This window comes from Crocodylus siamensis, chromosome 9 (assembly GCF_052110815.1).
Source record: "Crocodylus siamensis isolate JL-2025a chromosome 9, ASM5211081v1, whole genome shotgun sequence".
In the NCBI taxonomy this organism is placed as follows: domain Eukaryota; kingdom Metazoa; phylum Chordata; order Crocodylia; family Crocodylidae; genus Crocodylus; species Crocodylus siamensis.
The window spans coordinates 15,270,897-15,283,534 of NC_143403.1; the positions used below are offsets into that span (position 1 = coordinate 15,270,897).

The following is a 12,638-nucleotide window of genomic DNA, read 5'->3' on the forward strand; positions in this document are numbered from 1 at the left end:
TTGAAAGAAATTATACACTAGCTCATTAATGCCTGCTTAGACTCTGGCAGGCTTCCAGAGCATCTCTAATTTATTTACTGCCTCCATTTTAGTCAGGAATCAAGGCATAGGAAAATATTTCACTTTTTGTTACCCTGGAAGTTCTTCATGCAATTGCAATTTCCATTTTAGGTTTTGAATGCAAAATGAACTGACAACTTAACTCTTATACCAAAAAACCCCAAATAATTGAAAAATACCCTCTACATGCTTCATGGGCTAATACAGATGAGGTTAGTGTGTTGAAAAATGTCATCTGTGTTATTGAAATTATTATTCATTATTCTGTGTACTGTCCCCAGTTTCAGGGTAATGTTCACATGCTGGTACATGCAGTTCTTGCTCATGTGTTAATCTGACAACCTCTCCAGCATCATTAGGGAAACAAACTCCACATGTCCCTGTGAACAACATTATCTCACAGTTATTATCCTTTATAATTCTTGGCTATGACGTTTCTCCAGACAGTGAAGCATGCAAGTGTAATTATAATTATGAAAGAGTGGTTACTGTATGTGTGATGTCAGAGGATGAAACTGCCTAAACAGGGGCTAGACTGTAGTCTAAAAGGGGAAAAGATAAAATGAGGGCTGGGAAAGTCTACTCCCAAGTTTCCTACAGATTGTCCCATCAACAGGTAGATATACTCCACTGTAACCAACAGAAGGGGTGTGGACACAGCCCCCAAAACCTGTGGGTAATGCTGCTTCCACAGGAAATTCAAGGAGATTAGGGGCAGCTATGAACAGCTGGGGCAGTTGTGCCATGTTCCTATTCCCAGTTTCCCCTTGAGTTGATGTATGCAGAGTAGTTGCCAGAGTAAAGAACTACTAACATAGGCCCTAGGCTATGGCCTGTTTAAGTCTGGAAGAGTCTTGCCATTTGGATCAGCCTAGAGACAGAGATATTGCCCATGGGGATATCTCCGTGAAGCTGAGTGTGGGACAGCTGTTCCTCCCTGCCACTCACTGAACCCCAGTGTGAAAGCAAGAAATAAGTTGTCGGCGACCTGTACGTCTTACCATCATCCCACACTCAACTGCAGAGCAACATCCTCGTGTGCCTATGGCTTTTCAGACCCAACCTTCATCTCTTTGATGAAAGTGATGCCCACTTTTGGAGAAAACTCCTCAATGCCATCTACTCCTCCTTTTTCATGGAGCTTTCCTGAAGGCAAGGCCCAGCCTCAAGCCAATTGAATAGTAGTTGTAGTAGAGAGCGGTTTAAAATGTGAGGAATGGGATAGTTCCCTTTAAAACTTCAAACACATATTATTGTTTTTGACCAATCAGTTATCTGTGGGCACTGTTTCTTATAACCTTCTTCTGGATTTCATAGGCATTGGGGCTGGAAGGGACCCCGGAGGATCATCGAGTCCAGCCCCCTGCCCCAGGGGCAGGAAGTCAGCAGGGATCATAGGATCCCAGCAAGATAAGCATCCAAATATGTCTTGAAGATGTTCAAAGTGGGTGCTTGAACTGCCTCTGGCAGCAGTCTGTTCCAAACCTTGGGGGCTCAGACAGTGAAGAAGTTCTTTATTATGTCCAGCCTGAATCGGTCATGGCGGAGTTTGACCATTTGATCTTGTCATCCCTTGGGGCGCTCTGGGGAACAGACGTTCCCCCAGATCCTGGTGATCACCCCTGATAAATTTTTAGTTGGCCAAAAGATCACCCCTGAGGCTGCACTTTCCAGGCTGAAGAGCCCCATGGCTCTCAGCCTCTCATCATAAGGTTTGTTTTCCTGACCTCTGATCATGCGCGTGGCTCTCCTCTGCACCCTCTCAAGCTTCTCCACATCCTTTTTGAATTGTGGAGTCCAAAACTGGATGCAATACTCCAGCTGCGGCCTCACCAAGGCTGTGTACAAGGGGAGAATGACGTCCATCCCAGGATTTACTTGAGAAGCATCTATGGATGCAAGCCAGCGTTTTGCTTGCTTTACTAGCCGCAGCATTACGCTGAAGGCTCATGTTCATCTTGTGGTCAGTCATGACCCCCAAGTCCCTTTCATCTGTAGTGCTAGCCAGTGTAGCACTGCCGAGCCTATAAGGATGCTGCAGGTTTTTCCTCTCAAGGTGGAGAACCTTGCATTTTTCAGTGTCGAACACCTTCAGGTTCTTGTCCACCCATTTCATGAGCCTGTCAAGATCCACCTAGTTCACTCTCCTGTCCTCAGGTGTGGATGCTTTACCCCAGAGTTTGGTGTCATTGGCGAATTTGGCCAGTCTTCTTCTGACACCAACATCCACATCATTGATGAAGATGTTAAATATTATAGGCCCTAGGACAGAGCCTTGAGGGACCCCACTGGTGACCGCACACCAAGACGATTGGCTCCCATCGACCACCACCCTCTGGGTCCTGCCACAGAGCCAATTCCCCAGCCAGCGGATTGTGGCGAGGTCAAGGCCAGTTAGCCAGTTTAGCCAAGAGGTGATTGTGGAATACCAGATTGAAGGCTTTTTTAAACTCAAGATATACAACGTTGATCTCTTTCCCCTTGTCCAGGTGATAAGTCACTTGGTCATAAAAGGAAATGAGATTGGTCAAGCAAGACCTACCCACAACAAACCCATCCTGGCTATCCCTCAGGATGTTGGCATCAGCCAGTCCATTAAGGATGGCCTCTTTAATAAACTTTTCTAAGACCTTCCCCGGGACAGAAGTCAGGCTGATGGGCCTATAGTTTGCCAGATCCTCTTTCCTCCCTTTCTTTAAGATAGGCACCACATTGACCTTCTTTCAGTCTTTAGGCACTTCACCAGAGCGCCAAGCACTCTCAAAGATCCGTGCCAGGGGCTGAGCTATGATGCTCGCCAGCTCCCTGAGTACCCTGAGGTGTTACCCATCAGGGCTGGCTGACTTAAAGGTATCCAGCCTGTCAAGGTGTTTCTTCACGGGGTCAGCTTCGATGGAGGGCAAGGAATCTCCCTCACCTGGGCCTCCCTGACCCATAGTGGGCAGGGCTGTCCCATGGGACTGGTGAAAAACTGACGCAAAGTACCCATTTAGCAAGTTTGCTTTTTCCTGGCTCTTTCCTATGCTAAAGGGAGCTGAAAGTCTTGTCATGTTGATGGTTATAGATTCATTATCAAAGGGTGTTTTTTCTGTCCTACATCAGAGAGTCAGGATAGCAGTTACTGGCTGTAATTGTGCCTGCACTTGGACTCCATGCTATGAAAAGGCACCAAAAATGACCAAACTGACTGAAGTCAAGATTTCTGGCTCCTCAAATGAGAGCATTTCAGTGCTTTAGAAGTGCTTGGCAGTCCCAAAGGATACAGCATCAAACAAACCAGGGAATCTGAGGGTCTTACCTTAATGATGGTGTATGAAATATGTCTGGATCAGCAGCCTTCACGGTTAGTAATAGTGTTCCTGGCTCTACGTTTTCTAGTATGCTGACCTCATATTTTTCCTTTGTAAGCACTGGTGCTTCATTTACATCTTTAACCAATATATGCACTGTAGCTGTAGAGCTGGCATCCAGCTCTTTACCGACCAACTTCTCCTCGTTTCTTGCTGACACAATAAGAAGGTATTCCTGAACGGTCTCATAGTCCAGTTCCTGTAATCACATTAATTGGGTGTCTTTAAGCTGATCTGGTCAAAAATTTCCTCTCAATTTTTTTTAAATACCAAAAATTGGATTTTGGCTAAAGAAAAAATGTCACTAAAATGATGTTTTCTGTGCAGATTTTCAGCTTTTTGTTGAAAACCAAATTTCAAAACCATGACTGGGGACTACATGAGGCACCACAGTACCAAATTGTGATTGGGTTGTCCTGTATCTCTGTGCTTTGCTATGGGCCAGAATGTCAAACTACACTAGAGGCACAGACAGCCAGCTCTGGAGAGCACTGGAGGGTGGGACAGGTCAACTGGAGATGCCTCCTTATATTTTTCATGGACCTTCAGGTCTTAGGATTCCCATAGACTTAAGGTGCTGACAGAAGTGACAACTTTTTCCTGATCTGGCTCCTGAAAGTGCTCTACAGTCATGACCAAACACGGGCTGCAGAGCACTTTAAAAGGGCCCAATCCCATGAAAATCTGAATCCTCATTACATGAAGGTTTAGATGAAGGTACTCCAAAGCAGAGTGTTTTAATTAACTTCTGTCTGTGCATGCTGGGGGTAGGGCTTGACTGATGCAGCCAGACCTGCACCTGGTGCTGTTTTCAGAATGGAAGGGGGGAAGGGAGTGGAGGGAGGTCATTCTGGGACCTATCCAGCTGATGCTGGAGGGTAGGGTGGGTGGACTGGAGCCCCTCAAATCGGGGGGCTCCAATCCACCCCCCACCCCTACTCCAGTCCAGCTGGGGAAATCCTAGAACAGACCTCCCTCCCCAGCCTTCTCCCTTTTCCTTCCTCAGACAGCACCAGGGGCTGGGAGAGAGGACATGGAGCTAGGGGAAAAGCCTGCAGACATGTAGCCTCTCTCCCTAGATTGGCTACATATTGGAGCTCAATGCCTGTCCTCCCAACCTAACAGCTAATGTTCGTTGGGTCGGGAGGATCAGTCTAACTCAAGGCACCTTCTGTGAAGTGCTACAAGTTAGACTGGGGAGCTGCACTTCTGTCTGCACCTTTAGTAGGCTTTAGTGCAGCAAAAAAGGAGACTGGTGCATTGTGGGAGATATGATACAGCGGGAAGCCCAGCTCATAAAAAAGAATGGGATAGGAGCCTCCCAAAGAACAAATCCCATGAGGTAATATGACAGTATTTCAGAATAGAAACATTTGGGTTTTGGCTAAAAGTGTTCATTTTTCAGTTTTGCACCAAAAAGTTGAAATTTTTCATGGGACTTATCTATTAAGAACTTACTGTATTTGGACATGGGCTGTAGCAATTATTAAAAAGAAAAATGTTGATGATATAAATTTTCTTCATCAGAGTTCCTACTAGAGATGCACCAAAACTGGGAATTCATCAAATGCCTTCTGAATATACATCTTTATAGTCAAACCCACTCGTACATGTTTGTTTGGGGCTAGGTCATCATATAGCTGTTGACAGACTGATATGTAGAAGGGTTTCTATGACAATATTGGAAACCATTGTTTAACATGTGGACTGGAGGTCAGCAACATAGCAGGAACAACTCAGAGTGTGCTCATTATCTGGGGTGGGAGGTGGAAATCTCCTTTCTTTCTTATTTGTTGGGTTTTCTGTGCTGGTACATGTATGGAAATTCCTGTGCTGCGAAGCAAATTGGTTCCTGTAACAGGGGGCCTTCTCGGGGCCCATCTCACTGTGGCCTGCCCACCTGTTTCTGAGCTAACTGCCACAACTTGTTGTTAATTATTTAATAGAAATGAATAAAGCAGGAGGCTGCCCATTTTTGCCCTGATGCCAGGGGGTGCTATCTGTGGCTCCATTCCTCCTCTACTCCACAGCCCAAGCCTCACAGATGGCATCCAGATGTTCTCACAATCACTGGCCCCCACAATGGGCCCCAGAATCCTACTGTTGAGCCCCTCTGATTCCTCCATTCCAGCAGCCTAGTCCGCCTTCATTCCAGTCTGCATAGCTCCCCGAACTGCTTCCCCTTATGGGTGTGGTCCCCCCGCGACCTTCGGCTCACTAGCCCTGGCCCACCTCCAGGTCAGTCGGAACCCCAGGCCCTCAGCTCTTGGGCATTCCTTGCAGTGGGCCCCCAGCCCTTTGACCCTTCCGGTCCTGGCCCCAGCATGGACTAGTCAGGGGAAGTCCAGACAGGTGTGAGCCTATGGCCTCACTCTCTTTCTCTGGGGGTCCACCCTTCAGACCCTACAAAAAGGGTAACTGCTTGAGGGCCGCTTTCCCTGAAGCCTGCCCACCTGTTCCTGAGCTAACCACCCGCGTTCTTTCCTGCCATGTCTTGATATTAATTAGTTAATAGATGTTAATCAAGCAGAAGGCTGCCCATTTTCTGCCCCAATGTCATGGGCGCTATCTGTGGCTCCATTCCTCCCCTACACCGCAGCCCAAGCCTCGCAGATGGCATCAAGATGTTCCTTTAATCACCAGCGCCCACAGCAGACCCCAGAATCCTCCTGTTGAACCCCACCTGGATTCCTCTTCCTCAGGCGGCCTCTTCCGCCATCATACTGGGCAGCATCACTCCCTGAGCTGGTTCTCCTTCAGGTGTGGTCACCCCACTGAGACCTTCGGCTCATCTAGCCCTGGCCCACCTCCAGGCCCATCAGGACCCCAGGCTCTCAGCTCTTGGGCATCCCTTGCGGTGGGCCTCTGGCCCTTCTGGTCCTGACCCCAGTGTGGGCCAGTCAGGGGAAACTCAGACAGGCCTGAATCTATGGCCCTTTTCTCATTCTCTGATGGTCCACCCTCTGGGCCCTCCAAAACAAGAGGTAACCCACCCGGTTGTGAGGGCTAGGGCTTAAGGTGCCCCAACCCGCCTTTTACTGGAGTGGTAACTGGACTGGCATTTCCTGGGGACTCCCGCGCCACTGGGAGCCCCACCAGGCCACCAACTCCTGGCAGGGTGCAGTTTTAGCTCATACCCAGGACCAGGAACCTTCTTACCATCCCCTACAGCTCCTCCCTTACCTCCAGATGATATCAGCAGCCCTCTGGCCAGGCGGTGTTGTTGCCCGCTCCCCAGCAGCAGAACTGCCTTGGGTAGCCCTGAATCTAAAATGGTTGCCCTCATTAGGCACCTGGCAGCTGCTGGCTTCAGGCCCCTAAAGTGGCAGGTGCACACAGTGCCCTGCCACACCCACCCAGTCATGGGGCTAGGGATTAAGGCGCCCCAACCCGCCTTTCACTGGGGTGGTAACTGGCTTGGCATTTCCCGGGGGCTCCCGTACCACTGACAGCCCCGCCAGTCCATCCACTCCCAGCAGGGTGCAGTTTTAGGTTGTACGCAGGACTAGGAGCCTCCAGTGGGGGGACCATCCCCTACAGCTCCTCCCTTACCTCCAGAAGATACCAGCAGCCCTCCAGCCAGGCAATGTTGTTGCCTGGCTTCCAGCAGCAAAATGCCCTGTTTATATGGGCAGCCCTGAATCTAAAATGGCTGCCCCATCCAGTGCCTGCCAGCTGCCAGTTCCAGGCCCTTAAAGTGGCAGGCACCCGCAGTGCCCTGCCACAGTTCTGTAAATGGTAAACTGGACCAGTGGAGTTTCTGGCATCATAATAGCCTCAATCATAACAAAGGGCAAATTGACTAAACAAAAATACTAAACAGTGGTTGGATTGTAATATAGGATCTCTTAAAGGAAGCAGCATACAAAGATACTCTACTTTTATTTCAGAGGCGAAGCACATTCTGTTGGTGGTTAAGCATGGCACTGGCAACAAGGAAATACTGGTTCTATTCTTAAACATGTGCTCAGTCATAAAGCCTTTGCTCAAGTAACTTAATATTTATGCTTCAGCTTGCCTGTCTGTTTATTAGGGCTACTACTAATACACTGATTCTGCACCATTGGAATCAGTGGGAGCTTTGACATTGACACCAATGAGCAAAAGATTAAGTAGAATAAACAATTAATGTTTTTAAAGTGCTAGGTCAGTTTAAATTACTATAGCCTATAAAATGTTTGAATTCACTCTCTATGTATTCCAGTGGCTGACATTTTTACATGCAACTACAATATGCTACTGCTGTCAGAATTGATAGAATACATTTGCCTCCAAGGGTTTTTTACAGATATTAACAGAGCCTGGTAACCACAGTTTTGAGGTTAACAAGTACTGTTGTCCCCATCTTTCAGATGGGGGAAAAACTGAAACAAAGCAACCTGAATAAACAAGGTACCCAAGGTCATAGAGAGTCAGTGTTAGTACCCCATCTTCTGTACAAACCGCCTCTCTGTTCACAATGGACTTTAGTGGTAGTTCAATTCTGCTGTTTATTTTTTTCACTTGACACAAATATGCTTTTTCATTCCTTAAATGTTAAAAACCATCAGATTAACTCAAACTTCTTCACTGTTTCTCCCCCACCAAAAACAGCCCTAATGGTGGCAGAGACGGTTGGAGTGTGGGAGAATGGAGAAGCCCCACTGAGCAAGCTATGACTTCTGATGAAAAATAATGGCCACAATTCAGAAGTAATATGGAGGAGCATCCTAAGAACCATGATGATTTGGTGGAAGCCTGGTTGTTCAGCTATTCAGGGTGGTTACTGATTTACTTCCTGAGGTGCCTGGCTTTCATCAAAGATTACACACAAACCGTAGTGTGCTGAGACCAAGTAGAATTATTAGTACCCCTTAGGGCTAACCAAACACTAAAAAAAAAGTCAGTATTTATCTGAAAGACTTAAAATAAGATTACACTAATGTAATCATCATCCTTCTCTAAGGGCTACTTTATAAACACAGACCAAATAAATACATTCCTAGACTGAAATGGCACCATTGTGATTGGGCTGCTCTCACCATGTAGCATAGGGTTCCTACTTCTTTCCTGGTGCTTACCTTTGTCATTATGGATACCCGTCTCTACTATTGTCTGTCTCCAACACTGTCTCCATTGTCTCCTATTATTGTGTGTGTCCAATTGCCTGATCTCAGGCAATCCAGTCTCTCCATTGAGAAGAGAGGTCCAGAAAACAAAAAATCATGAGAATCTTGTTTCAACAGCAACTCGGGCAGCTTCCAATGAAAACAACCTGCCTTGTCTGTTGGAGTCTGAGTCAGACTATCTTGCTTTTGAAAGTGAATCACTGGCTCAAGCAAGACATGCTGTCAGGGTTTTCCCACAGCTAAGCACACTGACTTTTTTTTAGTCCACACGTCTCCCTACAGCAATGTAGTGATGCACTATGGCACTGTATGGAACGCTACAGCAACGTATCGATCATGTAGGTCTACACATGACTGCCAGCTATGTTGCCATAGTGGCATGCTCCCTGGTTATAGTGCACCACTGTGGCAATATAGTGGCAAAATCTAACCATGTGCCACGCACACGGCATAGTAACCACCCATACTGTGCTGTGCTTTAATACTTCCAAAAGTACAAAAGTACTTCCCTTTGACAATGGCTGGCAGACGTGCTCTAGTGTTCCCCAGCTTCTGGCTTGAGCCACTGCAGGCATGAGGCTGCATTTCCAGAATCAAAAGTGAATGTCTGTTCATTTGCTTATTGGTTCAATCTTTGTAGCTTAGACTAACCTGCAAAGACTGAATCAATTCAGCCTCAGGCGTTTTGATTGTCTGTACTTGGCCTTAATGCCTGATTCTGAATAAACACTTCTCAACACTGTGCTATACACAAAGCTATAAAAGACTGTGCTAAAATTGAAGCCACATGACATTGACTAAGCTTCCACAGAGTGGTTGACATCGGTTATTGGATGAAAACTCTATCCCTAATTTTAAAATATTTCATTTTGCCTTATGTCACTAACTTTTGTCAAGAATATAACTCGCCGTTTGAATGGCATATAGTGGGCACATCTATACGTGTATTAATGCACAATGGTTACTTTACCTGTAATAACAGGTACTAACTAAATACACAGTAACCAGCACTACTGTGCAGTAATGGTAGCACACGTATTGAGGTAATGTTACTGCACAGGAGACTAATTCTACTGCACATTAGCGCATTAACACAGGTTTTACCCACTACATTAATGCGCTTTAAGCATCTGATGTAGTATAAGGGTATAAAGGTATAGAGGTATTGCTGTAGCTGACCTCACTGAAAAGATATTATTTAAATTTAAACGATCATCAGCTGAAGTGTATTAGCACTTCTACTGATGACAATGAAAAGCCCAGGTTTTACCCTTTACTGACGTCAACAAAAAGGTAAGACTGGTTTATACAGAAATAAATCAATAAGGATGTACTGCATTATATAATTATTAAAACATAATCTCCTTCCTTTATTGCTTTTACTTATTAGTGACTCATGGTTCCAGTTCAGAATTGCATTGACTTTTAATGATTTTGTTCATTCCTTAAATACTGAAGAAAAATAGATCATGATGATCTACTAAGACTTATAAAGTCCTTCCCAAAAATAGTCTCACTGATGTCGATGAGAAGTTATTCTGAGTGAGGAGTGAAGATTCTTAATGGGAATCTCCTTCTTTAAGGGAGATGACAGCAGGATTAATTTTACTCCCTGTTGCTTTTACAAATATAATGACATAATTATTTATAGTAGTGTAGGAGTGTTGTTGTAGCTGTGATGGTCCAGAAATTATGCAAGACAAATATTTTTTAGGGTGATCTCTGTTATTGGAGTAATTATGTAGTTGGGATAAAGTTAGACAAGCTTTCAAATGCAAGCCATTATTCACCAGGACCTGAAGTAAGCTGTGCCCCTTTTTCTAAATCCTTAGCTGAAGAAGGCAAAATGTTGTAGAAAAAAGGGTACTCTTTAGTCATTCCTTACTGAACACGGGTCACGAAAAATCAGGTACCATATGTTAGACCCTCCCCCACCTTTAAATACAGGACAGGTGGGCAACCCTACCTAGGCTCTTCTCTTCACTGTTTAAAAAGAATAAGTTGTTGCAGGATAATTAACAGATGTGAGTTATCCGAAGAGGAAAAATAACATTGAGGCATTTTAGTATTATTGTGAAGTAAACTAGAGAGGCAGATGGACAATGCTGTCATCTCCTTAGAGCTTATCCCAGGGTTATGGTTTACTCAGGGTAACCAGGCTATTACCAGTATAAGACATGCTGGTGTAAAAGAATCATGTGTCTATGTCCCAGGCAAGGTCAACCTCAGGCAGGGATATAGCGCTGAGCCTGCCTGCTGTACTTTACAGGAAAGCAAAAGGGGCATGTCTTTACTGGAGCTAGCTTTTTGTTTTTGTTTTTCTTTAGGATAGCCCATAACTTGTTCCTCCCTCGCATCCTCCCCACCATGAAGATATGGCCCAGGTCTGCAATTAGGGATACAGCCTACAAATTAGAACTTCCAAGGCCTCCAAATTCTGGGAACAATGAAGGTAGAGAAGCAGGGGACAGATTAGTTTAGATGGTCTCTTCATATACACTCCTCCCCTTTTCAGTTGAAGTGGATGCAAGATACCTGATAGTGGGTTGGGTGCAGCTATAGTCTAACCCTATATGAGAGTTTAACTCTGCCACCTTTTACAAACTTTTTCGACATTCAGAATTCACAAGAAAAGCCCTTTAGATTGACTGAGCATGACTTGAGCTGGGCTGCTTTTAAATTACAGTGGGCATGTCTACACGTTCATTAATGTGCTTTTGCTAATGCGCATTAAATGTAGTTCATCCACTGTGAGGTACTATACAAAGGTGCATCGGCCTATTTTAATGTGCATTAGTGAAAGTGCATTTTTTTTGCTAATGCTTTAATGCATATTAAAATAGGCTAATGTGCATTAAAATGCATGTGTAGACGCACCTAGCGTAACTCCTATTAAAGCACAGACTACAGGCATGTAACACTACCATCCAATATAAATTAATTTACTTTGGATAAAATGTCATTTAATACTTGTCAGATTCCTTCATGTTCAGATCATTCAGTGCTAATGCCATTTACATGGTGCCACAATAAAGTAAAACAACCATAATGATTAATGGCAGAGTACTGACTAAATAAAAATGTATTACATCTTAAAAGTGCCCATCACTCTTCTATTGTGTCTGTTGCTATGAGCAGTTCCATTGTCTTATCAAGACCTACTGACTTCATAATAATTCTTGGATGAGTTAGTCTGATGATACATGGCAAAATAAAATAGTGCAGATTCTGTACTCTGGATTTACTCTGAGGGATGGAAGATCAGAATGTAGCCCAGGGTTTAATTCACAACTGAATCTAAATTATTGTAATTTATACCTGTTTCCAGACCACTTAGTGTACGAGTTACATCACTTGAACCTGGGATGAGTGTAGACAGTCCTAGTTATTACAGCATACCTTTCAATGTGTTACATATGACTTCAATTCCAGCCAGTTAAACTTAAAGAAATTTCCAACAGTCTAATTTAATAGAATGTGCTGGCAAGGCTGAAGGAAAAGTGTATTGTAGTAAGCAGAGGTGGCAAGTAGGATTAAATTAAATTGTGGGGCAGCCTACTAATTTAAGCCAATACTGCGTAAACTTTTGGGGATGAACTGTACATGTCTACGACAAGAACCTTATTCCAGACTAAAAACACATGGTACCTGTTCAAGCCAGATGCTGACTGTGCCATTTGGGGGTTCATTTACAATTCTGAAGGTCCTGTCTTCATTTCCTGATTCCACAGCAAAAACTATGGACTTGAATCTCTTCTCTTCATCCTCATCAGTTGCAGTTATAGTTGTTATTAGTGTACCTACTTCTGTGTCCTCAGGGAAAGGGAATGGGCCATACTGCATTAAAAAAGATGAGAGAACAGTTAGAAATTTTTTGGAGTTTTTTTTATATTTTTGTTTTAGCTCTTCTCACATGTGACTTCTAAGTGCGGTAGAAAAACAAGAAGTTTTTATGATTTGCAAGGATACCTATATTGTTCATATTAATTATGTCCAATAATTTTACTGCTTCCTTTCATTAATTTGGGATTTGATTAACTGGTCATTAATGCTGTTTTTATTATTTTCAGTATTATAGGGTCTAGAGACCTCAGATAAATCAGACTATATTGTGCTATGA

The 12,638-nt window shown here is 44.4% G+C and overlaps 1 protein-coding gene across 2 annotated transcripts in view; it reads right to left on the reverse strand.

The window, feature by feature from the left end:
• CDH16 (cadherin 16) overlaps window positions 1-12,638 on the reverse strand; it is a 76,822-nt gene that overhangs the window by 20,568 nt on the left and 43,616 nt on the right. For both annotated transcript variants that reach the window (XM_090063000.1, XM_090063001.1), the window contains exons 12-13: window positions 12,167-12,355; window positions 3,359-3,609 (exon numbers count right to left, since the gene is read on the reverse strand). In XM_090063000.1, coding sequence (XP_089919126.1) covers window positions 3,359-3,609; window positions 12,167-12,355 — 440 coding nt within the window. The remainder of the gene's footprint in view (window positions 1-3,358; window positions 3,610-12,166; window positions 12,356-12,638) is intronic.